The 21,245-nt window shown below is 45.3% G+C and overlaps 1 protein-coding gene across 4 annotated transcripts in view; it reads left to right on the plus strand.

Annotated features, from left to right (window-relative positions):
* Positions 1 to 21,245, plus strand: part of LOC137545143 (cystatin-A1-like) — a 123,840-nt gene that overhangs the window by 88,010 nt on the left and 14,585 nt on the right. For 3 of the 4 annotated variants that reach the window (XR_011026002.1, XM_068266254.1, XM_068266255.1), the window contains one exon: positions 20,044 to 20,145. Coding sequence is in view for 3 of the 4 variants with exons in the window: in XM_068266254.1 (XP_068122355.1) it covers positions 20,044 to 20,145 (102 nt within the window). In the remaining variant the exon portion in view is untranslated. Of the gene's footprint in view, positions 1 to 8,642; positions 8,762 to 20,043; positions 20,146 to 21,245 lie in introns of those variants that run through there. The other variant, XM_068266253.1, reaches the window with a different exon arrangement.

Consider the following 21,245-nt stretch of genomic DNA (forward strand, 5'->3'; position numbering starts at 1 on the left):
AAACGCCCCCCGCCTGGGTCATATCAGGTCATGGGGAAGATTGCAGAAAGGTTAGTGAATTTATGGTGGTGTGAAAACAGCACTCACAAGTCACAATGAACAGGGCCGGTTGCAGGGGCCCCAGGTCCCTGGTACAAACTTAGGGGGTCCCCTACCTACCCCCCATGGTCATTACCCCACTGCTCCCAGGGCCCCTACGTGTGTAGCAGCATTAATAACTCACCTGTCCCGGCGGGCGGTGGCTGCACCACCTGTGCACTCTTAGCCACGCTGTCTGATTCTTGTACACACTCTGGGTCACAGAGAAGAGGCAGACAGCGCGGCTAAGAGTGCACAGGTGGTGCAGCCACTGCCCGCCCGGACAGGTGAGTTATTAATGCTGCTACACATGCAGGGGCCCCAAGGAGAAGTGCAGGGAGAGTAGGCATTTGGTGGGGTCGGCCAGTGCGGGGGCCCCTGCAGAGGTAGGGGGCCCTGGGGCAATTGCCACTTTTGCCTCTATGGAAGCGCCGGCCCTGACAATGAAAGCTAGTTTGTGTATGTTGAGGAACAGGTCATAACCATAAACGATTTTTAAACGTTTTAATAACAAAAATGCATTACACACATTTACATACAACAATTAACACACAAACACAAAGCTTAAAATAAAAGGGAAACATTGTGACAAGTTTACTTAGCTTAGCAGTCCTTGGCCTCTATTCATAAAACTGTTCCGCAAGTTTTCCGCTCAAAACAGCTGACTTTCCCGACCATTTAGCAAAGTAGGCATTCATAAAAGCTGTTTCTGCAAGAAAAGTTACAATTCCCCAGCAGAGCGAGAAATTCCCGCCTTGTGCAGTGATTTTCTAGATTTAACTAGAAAAGGTAACAAAATGTCCATTCATAAAGATTAGAGGAAGCGGTATGAGGATGGGAAATACCACTTCCTCTGATGTAGCGGAATACATACAAGTGAATGGGACAGACCTCCCAAGCAGCAGCAGAGTTATGCATTGAGAAGGCGGGTCAGCTGACCTGCCGGTCAGCTGACAGCAGTGGTCTGACTCTCGCCACTGATTGGCCGGGATTCGCTGGGCGGGACCTTTTGGTATGATCATCTGTATTTAAGCCCTGGGCTGTCAGTGGCTCGTTGTCTGCTGTTGCTGAAACTTTGCAGTGAAAGCTCTCAGACCATAGTCAGATCCGCGTGTGTTTGATCCGGCAGGACCCAGGGGATTCACACTTAGCTTAGGAAAAACATATTATTGTATATTGATTATTTGTGTATGACTCTTTGTCTGTACCTTTGATTACTCTTTCTGTCTATCGATGCTGTACCTTGCCATTCTGATCTGCTGCCGACCTCGGCCCGACCTCCACTCTGATTTAAGCCTCCTGATTCTGTACTTTCACCCATCTGATTTGTAGCCTGTTCCCTTACTACGAGTTTGCCTGACGTTACTGTACCGCTGCCTGACCGACCCGTTACCGACATTGCCTGTACGCCCTCTCTGTATTTAGTGATAGTCCCTATCTTTAAGGGCTATCACGTAGGAGTACTCCTGTGTTACTATGCACGTGTGATCACACTCTGAATAAAATACTGACTACTGTACTGATTGAGCTCACTCTGATCATTATATATGCCACTGATCATTACACTCTGGCCCGCGGGCCAAATCTGGCCTTCAGAGCCATTACATTTGGCCCACAAGTGGTTTCCCCACTTTGCATTATGTTTGGCCCACTCTAGACCACCAGGGAAGCTATATTGGAGGTGAAGCCTTAGATCACCAGGGAAGCCATATGGGGGAGGTAGGGGAAAGCACTAGACCCCAGTGAACTGTATAGGGGAGGGTGCAGGACTCTAGACACCAGGGAACTGTATAGGGAAGGGAGGACCACTAGACACCAGGGAACTGTATAGAGGAGGGAGGAGAGCTACTAGACACCAGGGAACTGCATAGGGGTTGGAGGGGGGGGGGTGGCTTGGACACATGGGAACTTTATGAGGGAGGAAGGTGGTCAGTAGACATTTAGGATGGCCCATGCCTTGGTCCCAATATACAACTTACTCCCACTTTGTATTTGAGTTTGACACCCCTGGTCTAGACTGAAGATGGAACGATATCGGTAAGTATGTACAGAAATAACTATGGGTGTGCCAAGATTAGTGTTGGGCGAACACCTGGATGTTCGGGTATGGTAACGTTCGCCGAACATGGCCGCGATGTTCGGCATGTTCGGGCCGAACCCCGAACTCCCCGAACATCCCGCTTTTGGGGGCCCTATGGGGTCGCAGGCATAAGGGGGGAGCATGCCCCGATCGGGGGGGGGGTTTGGAAATTCCCCCCACCCCCTCCGCTAGCGCTCCCCCCTCTGCCCGCTTCCCCATACAAAAGTTTGACGAAAGTAAAATAGTACCGGTGGTGGTGGCTGGCTGCTGCAGTGGCTGGCTGGCACTGTGAAGTGAGTGAGGAGGAGGAGGAGTAGGACGCGTTGAGGGAGGCTGGGCAGCGGGCGGTTCAGCGGTAGTACACTTGTGGTACTTCCGCCCTTTCTCTGACCTCACGTCCTCTGCATACGAGGGTACGCGTCACGCGTACCCTCGTATGCGTCATCACGCAGAGGACGTGAGGTCAGAGAAAGGGCGGAAGTACCACAAGGGTACTACCGCTGAACCGCCCGTTGCCCGGCCTCCCTCAACGCGTCCTACTCCGACTCCTCCTCCTCAGTCACTTCATAGTGCCAGCCAGCCACTGCAGCAGCCAGCCACCACCACCGGTACTATTTTACTTTCGTCAAACTTTTGTATGGGAAAGCGGGCAGAGGGGGGAGCGCTAGCGGAGGGGGTGGGGGGAATTTCCGACCCCCCCCCGCGATCGGAGGATGCTCCCCCCTTATGCCTGCGACCCCATAGGGGGGCCGTATTCGGCCGAACAGGGGCCCTGTTCGGCCGGGCATTCAGCAGTTCGGGCGAACCCGAACAGTTTGGCCAAACACCACCAGGTGCTTGGCCGAACTCGAACATCACCCGAACAGGGTGATGTTCTGCAGAACCCGAACAGTGGAGAACACTGTTCGCCCAACACTAGCCGAGATGACAGGTACGAGAAAACTGCTTTTGAAGAAAGTTCTAAATTTCAGAAAAATGTATCTCTTGCAAAAAAATTCTTTCTATTTTCGTGAAAATTTGGCATCTGGCGAAAATGTGCATTTTCCAATCGGTAAGGACGGATATCATTTTGCCAACTATGCTGTCTATGAAGACGATCCACTTATCTCATCATATCTGAGAAGTGAGAAGGTGCAGCCAGGAGGCCTCTCCCCAGCCTCCGGCGATGTGCACAATACAGAGGGGTGTAATCATCAAATACTGCTGTAATCACAGTGCCGAGAGATTTATCCCTTCATCAAATACACAATTGTGGAACTGGTGCCAACGTATTCTAGGAAATTATTCTGCAACACCTGCCTGCGCTGAATGGGGCGGGAAGGGGGGAGGGGAGTCTGGGAATAGTAACATATACACACAGTTCCCTACTAATTCCCGGCTCCAGGATCTGACGCCAATCGGCGTTAGGCAGTCCTGAGGGAGCCACTCTGCGATCGACCATCATTGTTAGGTGGTCCTGGGGGAGCCACTCTGCGATCGACCATCGGCGTTAGGCGGTCCCGGGGGAGCCACTCTGCGATCGACCATCGGCGTTAGGCAGTCGCAGAGCAGTCAAGCTGTGCTGCTTAAAGGGAAGGTTCAGGGAGGTGTTTAAAAAAATAAAAATACTAATACACTTACTTGGGGCTTCATCCAGCCCGTGGCAGACAGGACGTGCCCTCGACGCCGCTCCGGAGACTCCCGATCTTCTCCGGTGGCTCACCCCGACCTGGCCAGGCCGGCTTCCTGGTCGGGCTTCTCCTTACGCTCCAACGTGCGGCATCGGACGTCCTACGGACTGTACTGCGCAGGCGCAGAACTACTGTGCCTGCGCAGTACAGCCCGGAGGACGTCCGATGACGTCAGCGCGGCCGCGTGAGATGCACATTGGAGCGCACAAGAGCCCGACCTGTAGGAATAGAATAGAAATTGGATAGAATAGAAAATCTTTATTGTCATTGTAACAACCGAAATTGTACAACGAAATTCTTAAGTGGAATTTTCAAGCAAAAACAAAGACAGCATAACATTCCATTCCTACATACATTGCATTGCACACACCCCTTATCAACATGGCCACATAGCAGCATTTAACATAGAAATGGCTGAAGGATAAAAACTGTTCTTTAGTCTATTTGTCTTAGTTTTTATAAGTCTAAAACGTTTTCCAGCAGGCAGATGTTCAAATAACACATGTCCTGGATGTGAGGCGTCGCTTAAAATGTTCTTAATATTCCTGAAACAATAAGAAGTATATAATTCTTCTAATGGAAGGAGAGGACAGCCAACTATCCTCTGGGCAACCTTAACTACCCTATGAAGCTGCTTTTTCTGTGCTACTGTGCAGCTTGAAAACCACGCACAGAGACAGTAGACTAGGACACTCTCCACTGTACTGCGGTAACACTGCGCACAGAGAGAGTAGACTAGGACACTCTCCACTGTACTGCGGTAACACAGCGCACAGAGACAGTAGACTAGGACACTCTCCACTGTACTGCAGTAACACCGCGCACAGAGAGAGTAGACTAGGACACTCTCCACTGTACTGCGGTAACACCGCGCACAGAGACAGCAGACTAGGACACTCTCCACTGTACTGCGGTAACACCGCGCACAGAGACAGCAGACTAGGACACTCTCCACTGTACTGCGGTAACACCGTGCACAGAGACAGCAGACTAGGACACTCTCCACTGTACTGCGGTAACACCGCGCACAGAGACAGCAGACTAGGACACTCTCCACTGTACTGCGGTAAAAAGAAGACACCAACAATTTCTCAGGAATATTATTCTTCCTAAGCACCCTTAAAAAATAAGCCGGCCTGGCCAGGTCGGGTGCACCACCGGAGAAGACCGGGAGCCTTCGGAGTGGCGTCGAGGGCACGTCTTGGCTGTCACGGGCTGGAGGAAGCCCCAGGTAAGTGGATTTGTATTTTTATTTTTTAAACACCTCCCTGAACCTTCCCTTTAATGTAAAGTAGCGCTTGTTAACAAGAAGAACGCTCACTATGCACACTTTATATAGTAGTGCTCGCTGCTATGTAAGGAGCGTTCCTTTCCCTTAGTTACACGCGTTGCTTCCATAGCAATGCGCGTAACTTTAAAATGTGGGTGGTCTTGTGAAATATCGCGACCGTTACTGTAACTATGTTAATGATCATAGTAGCGGCCACTAGTACTTCACAAGACCACCCGCATTTACAGTTACGTACGTTGCTATGTAAAGAGCGCGTGTAACTAAGGGAAGGCACGCTCCTTACATAGCAGCGAGCACTATGTAAAGCATACAAAGCAAACGACCTTCTTGTTAACGCGCGCTCCTTCACATTAAGCTGTGCTGCTTTAGCTGGAGGAGGCAGTTGCTTCAGAAGAATGGGCCAGTATGTCAGCTATGAAGTGCAGAAGTCTTATCCTAAGTCACATAAGTGCTTCAAGTTCTTACATCACCTGGGTGTGCTGTGTGATGTCAGGTCCTAGGTAACTACACCCATGCTATTTTCATTTCTTGTATTATTTAGCAAGATTTTTAATGGACATAAAAGTTGAGCGAGGATAAAAGAAGTAAATTCCTGAGAAGCTGCTTAAAGGGAACCAGAGATGAACGATTCACACAAAATAAACATATCAGTTGATGGCTTGTAAAGAATAAATGCTCTACCCGATAATTTCGCCACTCTGGTGTGCCTTTTTTGAGTGCTTTTTATCCATTATTGCTCCAGGAAATATCCAATATGGCCGCTGGCTCATATCCCTTCTGCTTCCAGGTTATGAGGTGTTCTGGATGTGCTGTATAGGCTATATGAGACTATAGACAAGAAGGGCTGCTGTAGGCTTTCATCTGTGTGCTTTCAACTTTATTATTCTGGTATGCTTTGTGGCTGCCTGTAGGAAGTGTCTCTCATAGTAATGAAACTGCATACAGTAGATAATAATGATGACTGGCTGCACAGACAGAGCACACAGATCACACAGCCACACTTGTCTGTTAGACAGAGATTTTTCCTGCAGCATCAGCCCCTCCCATGTCATCACAGCTCTCAGTATGTAAAGCATGAAATTTGAGCCAGGAGGGGGAAGGCTTGGGCTTGAAAAGACTTCACAGAAGAGTGACTCAGCTATAATGAGTCCAGGTCAAACCTCGACTGAATAGTCGGTGGATTCTTATCACAGTTGATAACAGATAGATTAGACTGAGAAGAATAAAACTAAAAGCAGGGTAGGTGTTTACTGTCATGTTCCCACTGATAAATGTAATAAAATACATGAGGGTGCTTCATCTCTGGTTCTCTTTAATCCCCCTAGGATGCGATTGCCTCCTCGCTCCCGGCAGCCTCTGGGACTTCCTGTGTGTGTGAGCTCCCGACCTGCGCAGGAGTGAGAGCAGCGAACTGCGCAGGCGCAGTGTCTTTGGGGGAATTCTCTTTCCAGGGGAGGGTCAGGGCCCAGTCTGGGCACTTTGCAAAGTGATTGGAGGCAATCTGGGGAAAACAAAGGATGCAGACTGTGTCTGCATCTAGAAGGATTAAGCAGCTTCTCAGTTATTTTTTTTTTTAACCTCGTTTATCATTTAAGTAAATTCAAAGCAAAAAAGTATTTTCAATGGACGTTGGAATAAAGAATGGGGATGGTCATTCCCTTTGCTTTCAAGTGAATCTGAAGGGAATTAAAAAACAAACAAACAGATACTTACCTAAAGAGAGGAAAGGCCATGTAGCCTTACCGTTCCTCTCACGGCCCCGCATTCCATAGCTGGTTCAAATCAACCGTCGTGGGAGGCTTCTGGAACCTGAGTGCTCCCAAAGATGGGAAGCTCCGCACTGTGCATGACAGTGCGCTCGCGCATGCGCAGTACGGAACGGCCCCTCTTTGGGAACACTCGCACTCCCAAAGACTCCCGAAGCGTAGCGGCGGAGGGCAGTCTCTGACTAATTGATCGGAGACTGCTAACGGGGGTGCCTGCGGGAGAACCCGGGGACCGCAGGAGGAACGGGAAAGCCCTATAGGACCCAGAATTTTCCCTCTCCTTAGACGAGTATCTTTTTTTTTTTTTATTCCCTTCAGACTCCCTTTAAAGTGAACCAGAGATCTCTGAAAGGCAAGATTCTTTACTTACCCGCTCCAGCCCCACCTCCCGCGGTCTGCCATTCAGCCGCGATCAGCCCCGGTAACTTGCTCAGTCCTGTCAGTCTGGGTCTACTGCGCATGCGCGGGAGGTCTGTGAATGCGCAAAAGACCCAGACTGGATGCAACTGAACCAGTCACCGAGGCTGATGGCGGCTGAATGGCAGACCGCGGGAGGACGGTGAGGGACTCACACGTGCTTATGGGGCTGGAGGAAGCTCTGGGTAAGTAATCTTACATTTAAGAGATCTCTGGTTCACTTTAAAGGCTATTGTGATTCTGTGATCTTGGAAGTATGTATCTGTGGTATGAGACCTGGGGCCCCTGGGCTGTCATGTGGACCAGTGTTTGTGATTTTAAATTTTATTTTTGTGCAGCTTCTACGATGCGGTTGACAGGTGAGTGGTTAGGGAGGGGACCGTGTGGGAGATGTGCCTACACGGGGCGTCCCTGTTAAACGACGCAATTCACGATTGCGTCCAACCGAAGCCTCCCACCTGAATGCTAATCTATGTAATTCCTGCTAGGTATGGTACAGCAGGCAAAGGGTGTATGACAGTGCACCTGATTGGCTGACAAGCGTCTGCTGGCCAGATAGAGGCAGGATATTGCTCTGACTGGAAGTTAGCAATTGTGTTTGTTGCAGTTGGCATTCAGTTTAGAGGTGGTGGGGTGAGTTCCCTGGAGGTGAGAGGTCCAGGGCTTGCCCGCACTTCCCTCTAGGTGTCGCATGGTGGTTTGGGGGCCCCAGTGAGTGAGAGAGACCTGGGGCCCCTGGGCTGTCATGTGGACCAGTGTTTGTGAAGTATGTATCTGTGCGAGTTTAGAGTCACGTCTGACAGCTCTGTAATAAGAATCTGCACATTCAGGTCACCAGTCAGTGGGTGGGTTGGTATTTGCTTGTGACTGCATTCACGTATATGAGCCTATAGAAGTGGAACCCTCTAGCTATGTATATACCGTGCCAAATACTAACAAATTTTTCTGAGTCATGTTGGACGATCTCCAAACAACAAACTGCACAGACCTGTCTGTCTCTCCCCCACCCTCTTCCACTTCACCTGTCAATCACACCCTGTCTCCAGGGCCTATAGACAGGCCAAACCATTCCACCAACCATGGAGGGGTGACCGGAGTCTAATACCTCGTTCACATGACCCCGCCACTGCTAGTCCCCACTCCCCACCTCACTGGACTTACTAGTAGATTTTGAGCAAGCTGTTTAGACAACCTAGTTAGTGATTCTACCTGTCAATGACAGTTTATTCACAGAACCTTGGAATTTATGAAACACCCCCACCCTGTCTCTAGAATGGTGCAGTCTATAGATATATATAGCCATTCGCAGTGTGACTGTATTCAGTCTATTGAGGGATAGTTGAAGATGTGCCAGCAGGGACCCCAGAAAAGCTGCCCCCCAGTTGCACCAGTTCACCTGGTTGGGGGATTCGGTGATGCACATCCGGGTAACAAAGAAGTACAAACTGTCTTTAATACGGTGAGTAGGAGTATGACACTTAAAGAGAAACTGCAGAGTATATTCAGGAACTTTTCCCCATCTCTAGTAAGAGTGATCTGCCGGGCTTGAGAAAAAGTGAAGAGGGTTGGAGCCATCGCAGTATGCAGGGAATGTGGTTTTATTTAACCACTTCAGCCCACAGAGTTGAGAATTTTTTACATCTGAGCAACTTTCACCTCCCATTCATTTGCCAATAACTCTATCACTACTTATCACAATGAATTGATCTATATCTTGTTTTTTCCGCCACCAATTAGGCTTTCTGTGGGTGGTACATTTTGCTAAGAGCCACTTTACTGTAAATGCATTTTAACAGGAAGAATAGGAAAAAAACTGAAAAAAATCATTATTTCTCAGTTTTCAGCCATTATAGTTTTAAAATAATACATGCCTCCATAATTAAAACTCACGTATTGTATTTGCCCATATGTCCCGGGTATTACACCATTAAAATTATGTCCCTATCACAATGTATGGCGACAATATTTTATTTGGAAATAAAGGTGCATTTTTTCAATTTGCGTCCATCACTATTTAGAAGCCCATAATTTAATAAATCATATTGATATGCTCCTTTGAGATGAATATTTAAAAAGTTTAGACCCTTAGGTAACTATTTATGTTTTTTTTATTTTTTTATTATTTGTAATTTTTTATTTTATTTTTTATTAAATTAAAACTTGTATGTGGGTATTTTTTGGTGTGGTAAACAGGGGATTTTACATGTATAAAAATGTATTTTATTCAATGTAAGGTGATTTAGGTGTAGTTTGCTATTTGGCCACAAGATGGCCACAGTCAAAAAGTCCTGGGAGAGATCGAGCTCGCTCCCAGGAAGAAGATAGACCACAGGGGAACTTTTTGATCTCAGAAAAGTTGCAGTGCCTGAAGAGACGCTGTCGGCTTTTCTCCGGGGGGGTCCGATCAGTGAAAGGGATTTATAATCCCTTTCATTGATCGCTGGGCTAACGGCCCCCAGCGGGAGCGCGCACGGGGGGGCCCGCGGGAGCGCGCGCGACCCGCGGGAGTGCGCGCAGCCTAACTGGCCGAAAATTTTCGTCCAGTTAGGCTTAAGTGGTTAAAGAGGACTTGTAGTGAAAATAACGTAATGAATATAATTTTTTTTTTTTTTTACAATATTCATTTATAGATTATTTGGTCAGTGTTTGCCCATTGTAGAATCTTTCCTCTCCCTGATTTACATTCTGACATTTATCACGGGGGCCACATCTTTAGTCCTGCCAGCACCTGGCACCAGTTCTGCAGGATGTTTGGTTACTGAGGGTTCCAAAGCCAGAACAAATAATACCTGCTCTCCAAGAATGCTCTGGGGAGACAGGTATATTTTGATAAATACCTGGTATACTGTATAGATATAGGAAGTGTTTCTGATGCTGAAGCCAGAATATTTACCATAAAAGTGGGTATCCTGAATAATGTACTGCATTCTACTATATGTCCCTACAGGGCCTCTTTACTGCATTCTACTATATGTCCCTACAGGGCCTCTTTACTGCATCCTACTATATATCCCTACAGGGCCTCTTTACTGCATTCTACTATATGTCCCTACAGGGCCTCTTTACTGCATTCTACTATATGTCCCTACAGGGCCTCTTTACTTCATTCTGCTATATGTCCCTACAGGGCCTCTTTACTGCATTCTGCTATATGTCACTACAGGGCCTCTTTACTGCATTCTGCTAGATGTCACTACAGGGGCTCTTTACTGCATTCTGCTATATGTCACTACAGGGCCTCTTTACTGCATTCTACTATATGTCCCTACAGGGCCTCTTTACTGCATTCTACTATATGTCACTACAGGCCCTCTTTACTGCATTCTGCTATATGTCACTACAGGGCCTCTTTACAGCATTCTGCTATATGTCACTACAGGGCCTCTTTACTGCATTCTACTATATGTCACTACAGGGTCTCTTTACTACATTCTACAATATGTCACTACAGGGCCTCTTTACTGCATTCTACTATATGTCACTACAGGGCCTCTTTACTGCATTCTGCTATATGTCACTACAGGGCCTCTTTACTGCATTCTACTATATGTCACTACAGGACCTCTTTACTGCATTCTGCTATAGGTCACTAAAGGGCCTCTTTACTGCATTCTGCTATATGTCCCTACAGGGCCTCTTTACTGCATTCTCCTATATGTCACTACAGAGCCTCTTTACTACATTCTGATATATGTCACTACATGGCCTCTTTACTGCATTCTACTATATGTCACTACAGGGCCTCTTTACTGCATTCTACTATATGTCCCTACAGAGCCTCTTTACTGCATTCTACTATATGTCCCTACAGGGCCTCTTTACTGCATTCTACTATATGTCACTACAGGGCCTCTTTACTGCATTCTACTATATGTCACTACAGGGCCTCTTTACTACATTCTACTATATGTCACTACAGGGTCTCTTTACTACATTCTACTATATGTCACTACAGGGCCTCTTTACTGCATTCTACTATATGTCACTACAGGGCCTCTTTACTGCATTCTGCTATATGTCACTACAGGGCCTCTTTACTGCATTCTACTATATGTTTCTACAGGGCCTACTTACTGCATTCTACTATAGGTCACTACAGGGCCTCTTTACTGCATTCTACTATATGTTTCTACAGGGCCTACTTACTGCATTCTACTATATGTCCCTACAAGGCCTCTTTACTGCATTCTACTATATGTCACTACAGGGCCTCTTTACTGCATTCTACTATATGGGCTGGTGCACACCGAGCGGCTTTTTGGGCGTTTTCAGATCCGCTTGCGGCTGCGGATCTGCTTGGTCAATGTATCTCAATGGGGTGGTGCACACCAGAGCGGCAGGCGTTTTGCAGAAACGAAAAATGCCTGGGTGAGGCATTTTTTGGATTTCGGACGCGTTTCTGCCTCAATGTTCAGTATAGGAAAAACGCAAACCGCTCTGAAAAACGGCACTTCAGAGCGGTTTTGCAGGCGTTTTTGTTACAGAAGCTGTTCAGTAACAGCTTTACTGTAACAATATATGAAATCTACTATACTGAAAACCGCAGCAGCAATCCGCAAAACGCTAGCAAACCGCCTCATAAAAATAAAAAAAAGCGTTTAAAATTCTGCTAGCATTTTGCGGATCTGCTAGCGGGTTTTGGTGTGCACCAGCCCTTTGTCCCTACAGAGCCTCTTTACTGCATTCTACTATATGTCCCTACAGGGCCTCTTTACTGCATTCTACTATATGTCACTACAGGGCCTCTTTACAGCATTCTGCTTTATGTCACTACAGGGCCTCTTTACTGCATTCTACTATATGTCACTACAGGGCCTCTTTACTACATTTTACTATATGTCACTACAGGGTCTCTTTACTACATTCTACTATATGTCACTACAGGACCTCTTTACTGCATTCTGCTATAGGTCACTAAAGGGCCTCTTTACTGCATTCTGCTATATGTCCCTACAGGGCCTCTTTACTGCATTCTCCTATATGTCACTACAGAGCCTCTTTACTACATTCTGATATATGTCACTACAGGGCCTCTTTACTGCATTCTGCTATATGTCACTACAGGGCCTCTTTACTGCATTCTGCTATATGTCACTACAGGGCCTCTTTACTGCATTCTACTATATGTCACTACAGGGCCTCTTTACTGCATTCTGCTATATGTCACTACAGGGCCTCTTTACTGCATTGTACTATATGTCACTACAGGGCCTCTTTACTGCATTCTACTATATGTCACTACAGGGCCTCTTTACTGCATTCTACTATATGTCACTACAGGGCCTCTTTACTACATTCTACTATATGTCACTACAGGGTCTCTTTACTACATTCTACTATATGTCACTACAGGGCCTCTTTACTGCATTCTACTATATGTCACTACAGGGCCTCTTTACTGCATTCTACTATATGTCACTACAGGGCCTCTTTACTACATTCTACTATATGTCACTACAGGGTCTCTTTACTACATTCTACTATATGTCACTACAGGGCCTCTTTACTGCATTCTACTATATGTCACTACAGGGCCTCTTTACTGCATTCTACTATATGTCACTACAGGGCCTCTTTACTACATTCTACTATATGTCACTACAGGGTCTCTTTACTACATTCTACTATATGTCCCTACAGGGCCTCTTTACTGCATTCTACTATATGTCACTACAGGGCCTCTTTACTGCATTCTACTATATGTCACTACAGGGCCTCTTTACTACATTCTACTATATGTCACTACAGGGTCTCTTTACTACATTCTACTATATGTCACTACAGGGCCTCTTTACTGCATTCTACTATATGTCACTACAGGGCCTCTTTACTGCATTCTGCTATATGTCACTACAGGGCCTCTTTACTGCATTCTACTATATGTTTCTACAGGGCCTACTTACTGCATTCTACTATAGGTCACTACAGGGCCTCTTTACTGCATTCTACTATATGTTTCTACAGGGCCTACTTACTGCATTCTACTATATGTCCCTACAAGGCCTCTTTACTGCATTCTACTATATGTCACTACAGGGCCTCTTTACTGCATTCTACTATATAGGCTGGTGCACACCGAGCGGCTTTTTGGGCGTTTTCAGATCCGCTTGCGGCTGCGGATCTGCTTGGTCAATGTATCTCAATGGGGTGGTGCACACCAGAGCGGCAGGCGTTTTGCAGAAACGAAAAATGCCTGGGTGAGGCATTTTTTGGATTTCGGACGCGTTTCTGCCTCAATGTTCAGTATAGGAAAAACGCAAACCGCTCTGAAAAACGGCACTTCAGAGCGGTTTTGCAGGCGTTTTTGTTACAGAAGCTGTTCAGTAACAGCTTTACTGTAACAATATATGAAATCTACTATACTGAAAACCGCAGCAGCAATCCGCAAAACGCTAGCAAACCGCCTCATAAAAATAAAAAAAAGCGTTTAAAATTCTGCTAGCATTTTGCGGATCTGCTAGCGGGTTTTGGTGTGCACCAGCCCTTTGTCCCTACAGAGCCTCTTTACTGCATTCTACTATATGTCCCTACAGGGCCTCTTTACTGCATTCTACTATATGTCACTACAGGGCCTCTTTACAGCATTCTGCTTTATGTCACTACAGGGCCTCTTTACTGCATTCTACTATATGTCACTACAGGGCCTCTTTACTACATTTTACTATATGTCACTACAGGGTCTCTTTACTACATTCTACTATATGTCACTACAGGGCCTCTTTACTGCATTCTACTATATGTCACTACAGGGCCTCTTTACTGCATTCTGCTATATGTCACTACAGGGCCTCTTTACTGCATTCTACTATATGTTTCTACAGGGCCTACTTACTGCATTCTACTATATGTCCCTACAGGGCCTCTTTACTGCATTCTACTATATGTCACTACAGGGCCTCTTTAAATATCACTGAATACTGAAGCTCTCAGGTTCATGGACTGTTATGACAATTATATGCACATATATTGCGGTGGTGGTGTATACCAGCATGTTGCCTTAGGCATAATAAATACTGCACATAGAATTGTATGTGTAGTACAACTAAGACGTAGAACATTAATAGCAAAGGTATTGTTTCCAGTACAGGAAGAGTTAAGAAACGTCACTTGTTATCTATGCAAAAGAGCTTCTCTGAGCTCTCCGACACAACTTTGGTCCTTTGGTGAAAGACAACCTCAGATAAGATTTTACTGCAGGGGAGTTCAAAGGTTCATTAGCTCTGCTCTGTTTCATAGTTTAAAATACAGAGTGTAGTTTGTAAACTGGAAAAATTCGATAATGATGCAATGTTATAAAGGAAGAGTTAAACTTCCGTTATCTATGCAAAAAAGCCATTGAGCTCCACGACTTTCAAAGTCGAAGAGAGCTCTGTGTTCTGAAGTTTGTTATCTCAACTGTCAGTCACTGTATTGTTTTTTCTTCTGCAGAGGACTGGTCAATAGTTCACTTGGCTGCTCTGTGAAATCATTTAGAATGCTGAGTAGTGTGTAAACTGCAAATATTAGAGAATGCAGAGGACAGGTCAAAGGTTCACAGCCTGCTCTGTAAAATCATTTAGAATGCTGAGTAGTGTGTAAACTGCAAATATTAGAGAATGATGCAATGTTATAAAAACACTATATAACTGAAAATAAAAATATGAGACTTTTTACTTCGCTACTAATGTTCTATTAATTATCCGTACTACACATACAACTCATTATACCATACTTTTTTTTTTCTTTCTATCGCTTCAGTGTCACTTTAAAAAAAAAAACCAGGATGACTAAGGAATTAGACTATACATACGCCATCTTGTGGCCAAACAGCTAACTGTAGGAAGAGGAAATTAGTCCATCTTATACTGCAGGACAACTGTAGTGATTAGAATATCATACCTCCCAACTTTTTGAGATGAGAAAGAGGGACACTTAAGCAACCCCCCTGCCACACCCCCAATCACACCCCCATCACGCTCCCTAGTCATGCATACCATAAAGATTTCATAAGAAAAATATATTGTTTTATAATTCAAACCACACTGGTCCTTTCTATCCTGTTTCATTTTCCTTCATATTAACATTTTAAAATTAGTAATATATCAATATAAAGGATGGAATTAAAGTTTAGAGTCAAACACATTTTTAGTAGAGAAATAAATATATTTACATAGAAAGAGGGACAACGTCCTGAAAGAGGGACAAATGAGGAGGAAATGTTCAGCGCTGCGTAATATGTTGGCGCTTTATAAATACAATAAATAAATAAATTAAATAAATAAAGAGGGACAGAGGGACAGGGCTCCAAAAGAGGGACAGTTGGGAGCTATGAGAATATGGAGGCTGCGATTACATACCTCTCAATTTTTTAAAATAAGAAAGAGGGACATTTAAGCCCCGCCCATGCCACACCCTTAATCACGTCCCTAGTCACGCATCCCATAAATATTTCATAAGAAAAATATGTGGTTTTATAATTCGAGCCACACTGGTTCTCTTCTATCCTGGTTCATTTTCCTTCATATTAACTTTTGAAAATAAGAAATACTTCAATTTAAAGGACGGGAATAAAGTTTAGAGTCAAACAAATTTTTCAGTAGATAAAATACACATATTTACATAGGTCTGTACTAGAGTTGCTCGTAATGAGAAAACTATGATTACGTTTAATTACGTGTAATTTTCCGCAATTACGCGTAGCTGAATTACGTATGTGTAACCAGCTTCCACCTACAGTTGTCAAACGAATTACTCATTAAATTACGCAATTACGCGTAAGCTGAATGTAGTTGTTGCGGGCGCTTATGTTCGTTAGAGTTGGGCCGAACCTCTGATTTTAGGTTCGCGAACCGGGTTTGCGAACTTTCGCGGAAGGTTCAGTTTGCGTTAAAGTTCGCGAACCGCAATAGACTTCAATGGGGATGCGAACTTTGAAAAAAAATTTTTTATGCTGGCCACAAAAGTGATGGAAAAGATGTTTCAAGGGGTCTAACACCTGGAGGGGGGCATGGCGGAGTGGGATACACGCCAAAAGTCCCCGGGAAAAATCTGGATTTGACGCAAAGCAGCGTTTTAAGGGCAGAAATCATATTAAATGCTAAATGACAGGCCTAAAGTGCTTTAAAACATCTTGCATGTGTATACATCAATCAGGTAGTGTAATTAAGGTACTGCTTCACACTGACACACCAAACTGTTCACTGAACAGAACAGGTATACAGTGGCGGGTTCACTGAACAGAACAGGTATGCAGTGGCGGGTTCACTGAACAGAACAGGTATACAGTGGCGGGTTCACTGAACAGAACAGGTATGCAGTGGCGGGTTCACTGAACAGAACAGGTATGCAGTGGCGGGTTCACTGAACAGTACAGGTATGCAGTGGCAGGTTCACTGAACAGGTATGCAGTGGTGGGTTCACAGTACAGGTATGCAGTGGTGGGTTCACAGAATAGGTATGCAGTGGTGGGTTCACAGAACAGGTATGCAGTGGTGGGTTCACAGTACAGGCATGCAGTGGTGGGTTCACAGAACAGGTATGCAGTGGTGGGTTCACAGTACAGGTATGCAGTGGTGGGTTCACAGAACAGGTATGCAGTGGTGGGTTCACAGAACAGGTATGCAGTGGTGGGTTCACAGAACAGGTATGCAGTGGTGGGTTCACAGAACATGTATGCAGTGGTGGGTTCACAGTACAGGCATGCAGTGGTGGGTTCACAGAACAGGTATGCAGTGGTGGGTTCACAGTACAGGTATGCAGTGGTGGGTTCACAGAACAGGTATGCAGTGGTGGGTTCACAGTACAGGCATGCAGTGGTGGGTTCACAGAACAGGTATGCAGTGGTGGGTTCACAGTACAGGTATGCAGTGGTGGATTCACAGAACAGGTATGCAGTGGTGGGTTCACAGAACAGGTATGCAGTGGTGGGTTCACAGAACAGGTATGCAGTGGTGGGTTCACAGAACAGGTATGCAGTGGTGGGTTCACAGTACAGGCATGCAGTGGTGGGTTCACAGAACAGGTATGCAGTGGTGGGTTCACAGTACAGGTATGCAGTTGTCGGTTCACAGAGCAGGTATGCAGTGGTGGGTTCACAGAACAGGTATGCAGTGGTGGGTTCACAGTACAGGCATGCAGTGGTGGGTTCACAGAACAGGTATGCAGTGGTGGGTTCACAGTACAGGTATGCAGTGGTGGGTTCACAGAACAGGTATGCAGTGGTGGGTTCACAGAACAGGTATGCAGTGGTGGGTTCACAGAACAGGTATGCAGTGGTGGGTTCACAGAACAGGTATGCAGTGGTGGGTTCACAGAACAGGTATGCAGTGGTGGGTTCACAGAACAGGTATGCAGTGGTGGGTTCACAGAACAGGTATGCAGCCAGGGACAAGCTAAGCCTAACTAATCTTTCCCTATGAGAGACAGTGCAGCAGCTCGCCCTACTCTCACTAATGCAGGCAGGCAGTGGCACACGAGTGACCGTAATGGCCGCCGCTGCCTGCCTTATATAAGGGGGGTGGGGCCAGGGCCGGGCCGAGGCATAGGCTGGAGAGGCTCCAGCCTCAGGGCGCAGTGTAGGAGGGGGCGCAGAATTCATTCAGCTGTCATTCCTAATTGTGTTTGAAGCAGAAAGAAATAAGAAAAGGGGATACATGGCAGTGACTGCAAGCCAGATAACTAGATATTAAGGTGTTGGGGAGGTTGTGGGCCCTGTGGCGCCTCTTAGTCTAATAGCAATCAGTGTTTGATGGCTGGGGTGGCAGGGATGGAGGGGCGCACTTTGGTGTCTCAGCCTTGGGTGCTGGAGGACCTTGTCCCGGCTCTGGGTGGGGCTCCAGGGGCTAGTGTAGCCTAATTGGCTACACTGGGCCTGCTGACTGTGATGTAGAGGGTCAAAGTTGACCCTCATGGTGCATTATGGGGCGAACCGAACTTCCGCAAAAGTTCGCCTGCGGGACGCGAACGCGAACCACGGAAGGTCGCATAGAACCGTTCGCAGGCGAACCGTTCGGCCCAACTCTAATGTTTGTATGCGGAAAAATGTCTGCATACATTAACTGTGCGTTAAATTCCCCTTGACAATGCATATTTTTGTAAGCGTATATCCCGTACATGAGTTTGATGTGCATGCCTTTGTGTTATTTTCAAATGTACGCGTATAGCACAGGCGTAAGCGACTTCACACTATACATGTGGACTACACGTAATTTACAAACTTTGCTTCACAATTACGATGCGTAATTATGAATTACGATGCGTAATTATGAATTACGATGCGTAATTACGTTTGGGCGTAGTTTCTGCTTACCCCTGGTCTGTCCAACAGTCCTGAAAGAGGGACAAATGAGGAAGAAAGAGGGACAGAGAGACAGGGTCCCCAAAGAGGGACTTTCCCGCCAAAAGAGGGACCATTGGGAGATAATTTATTTCCTTTTAAACAATACCAATTGCCTGGCAGTCCTGCTGATCTCTTTGGCTGAGTAGTGGCTGAATAACACCAGAAACAAGCATGCAGCCAATCCAGTCAGACTTCAATCAGAGCACCTGATCTGCTGCATTCTTGTTCAGGGTCTATGGCGAACATTAAAGAGAATCTGTATTGTTAAAATCGCACAAAAGTAAACATACCAGTGCGTTAGGGGACATCTCCTATTACCCTCTGTCACAATTTCGCCGCTCCTCGCCGCATTAAAAGTGGTTAAAAACAGTTTTTAAAAGTTTGTTTATAAACAAACAAAATGGCCACCAAAACAGGAAGTAGGTTGATGTACAGTATGTCCACACATAGAAAATACATTCATACACAAGCAGGCTGTATACACCCTTCCTTTTGAATCTCAAGAGATCATTTGTGTGTTTCTTTCCCCCTGCAGCTATCTTCCACTGAAGTGTCAGGCTGTTTCTTCCTGCAGAGTGCAGACAGCTCTGCCTGTATGTAATTCCTCAGTATGTGAAAGCCCAGCCAGCTCAGAGGAGGATTTATCCAGCTTATAAAAGATAAGAGAGAAGAGAGAAGCTGCCCTAATCTAAATAATACACAGGCAGTGTGCAGAGAGGGGCCTGGAGGGGGGAGATGCATCACAGAACCACAACACTGAAGAACTTGGCAGCCTTCCAGACACAGGCCGACAAGTCTGACAAGAGAGAGATAAGTTGATTTATTACAGAGATGGTGATAGTAGAACGTGCTGCAGTAAGCCAGAACACATTAGAATAGCCTTTGGAACTTGTAGGATGATAAAAAACAGGATGCAATTTTTGTTACGGAGTCTCTTTAATAGAGGCAGAGGACCAGCAGGTTAGTCAGACAACTGGTATTACTTCAAAGGACATAAATATTGGAGCCTCCATATCACTTTTGCTTCAGTTGTCCTTTACAATAAAAATACCGTTTTGCATCCATTGTTTCGTGTAAATATTTCCTTAGTCAAGAATAGTCAAGCTGTAATTATTAGCATGCCATTACCAGTCTCTGCTGGCTTGCACCACTTAGATTTGAACTAAATCTACCTACATTCTTTTCACTCAACAGACCTCAGATGTCTTTTGGGTGTGGTTATGATAATTAACAATGAATCATGTGATCAGGGGGCGACGGCGGGCAAACAGTGACATTTTTTTTTAATTTTTTTATTTTTGTAGCATAAAAAAATTAGTTGGTTCAATTTTGCAACACAAAAAAAAACCCTCAACTTAAATAAAAGCACATACAGTATATATATATTTTGGTAGCTGTAAATTCTGTCTAAATTTTATTTTTAGGTGAAGGCGGATTTTCTCAAGAAATCGGGCGTCAATGCCTCCGAGTTCAGGGTCATATCGTACACATCACAGGTTGTTGCTGGGACTAATTACATTGCCAAGGTAACTGTTTTTATTAATTTCTTAATGAAGTCATTTGGAGGCCCTTATAGATGTATGAAAAGGTTCAACTATTATTATCATTTTAGCATTATTATGCAAATATTATGTTTTCTTATTTAGTTCTAGCAGCACTATCCAGAGTATATAGTCATGTCATTGACTGTCCACAGAGCGCTTACAATTTAATCGTACCATAGTCACATTCTAATGTCCTAGCACATTATTATTATTCTTATTATTTTATATAACACTGACATCTTCAGCAGCACTTTACAGAGTACATAGTCATGTCACTGACTGTCCTCGGAGGAGCTCACAATCTAATCCTGTCATAGTCTAATGTCCTACCTGTAAGGATCGGTGTAAGCAACCAGAGAGAATCCGATTATTGTTGATCTGCAGTATCGCCAATAATACAGATGTCACCCGATTATTGATGATCTGCAGAATCACCAATAATACAAGCGCAACTAACCTCTGGATGCCCAATACAACAATGACAATGTCAATTGACAATGAGACAATAATAATTTGCACGTATGTGGAAATATCCACCACACGGTAATTCCTCAGAGGTGTGGTTACCTCTGAATGGGAACCCCGTGTGTGAGATCCTCAAGCCAGGCAGAGATAGGGTTGCCAGGTCGGCTGATGGAGAAAACCGGACAGGGGGTGGAGTTAGGGGCGGAGTCAGAAGCGCACTTTTATGTAGAGTGGGGCTAAGCAATGGGCTTTTTTTTAAAAAAATTTATAGTATTTATATCGCACTGACATCTTCTGCAGCACATTACAGAGTACATAGCCATGTCACTAACTGTCCTCACCAGTAGTACTGGTCCAGTGCACATAAGAGACAGTTTTTCACCAGTAACTGCACATAAGAGACAGCTTTTCACCAGTAAATGCACATTATAAGAGACACCTTTTCGCCAGTAAATGCACATAATAAGAGACAGCTTTTCCCCAGTAAATGCACAAGAGACAGCTTTTCACCAGTAAATGCACATAATAAGACACAGCTTTTCACCAGTAAATGCACATAATAAGAGACAGCTTTTCACCAGTAAATGCACAAAAGAGACAGCTTTTCACCACTAAAT

This window comes from Hyperolius riggenbachi, chromosome 2 (genome assembly GCF_040937935.1).
Source record: "Hyperolius riggenbachi isolate aHypRig1 chromosome 2, aHypRig1.pri, whole genome shotgun sequence".
NCBI lineage: Eukaryota > Metazoa > Chordata > Amphibia > Anura > Hyperoliidae > Hyperolius > Hyperolius riggenbachi.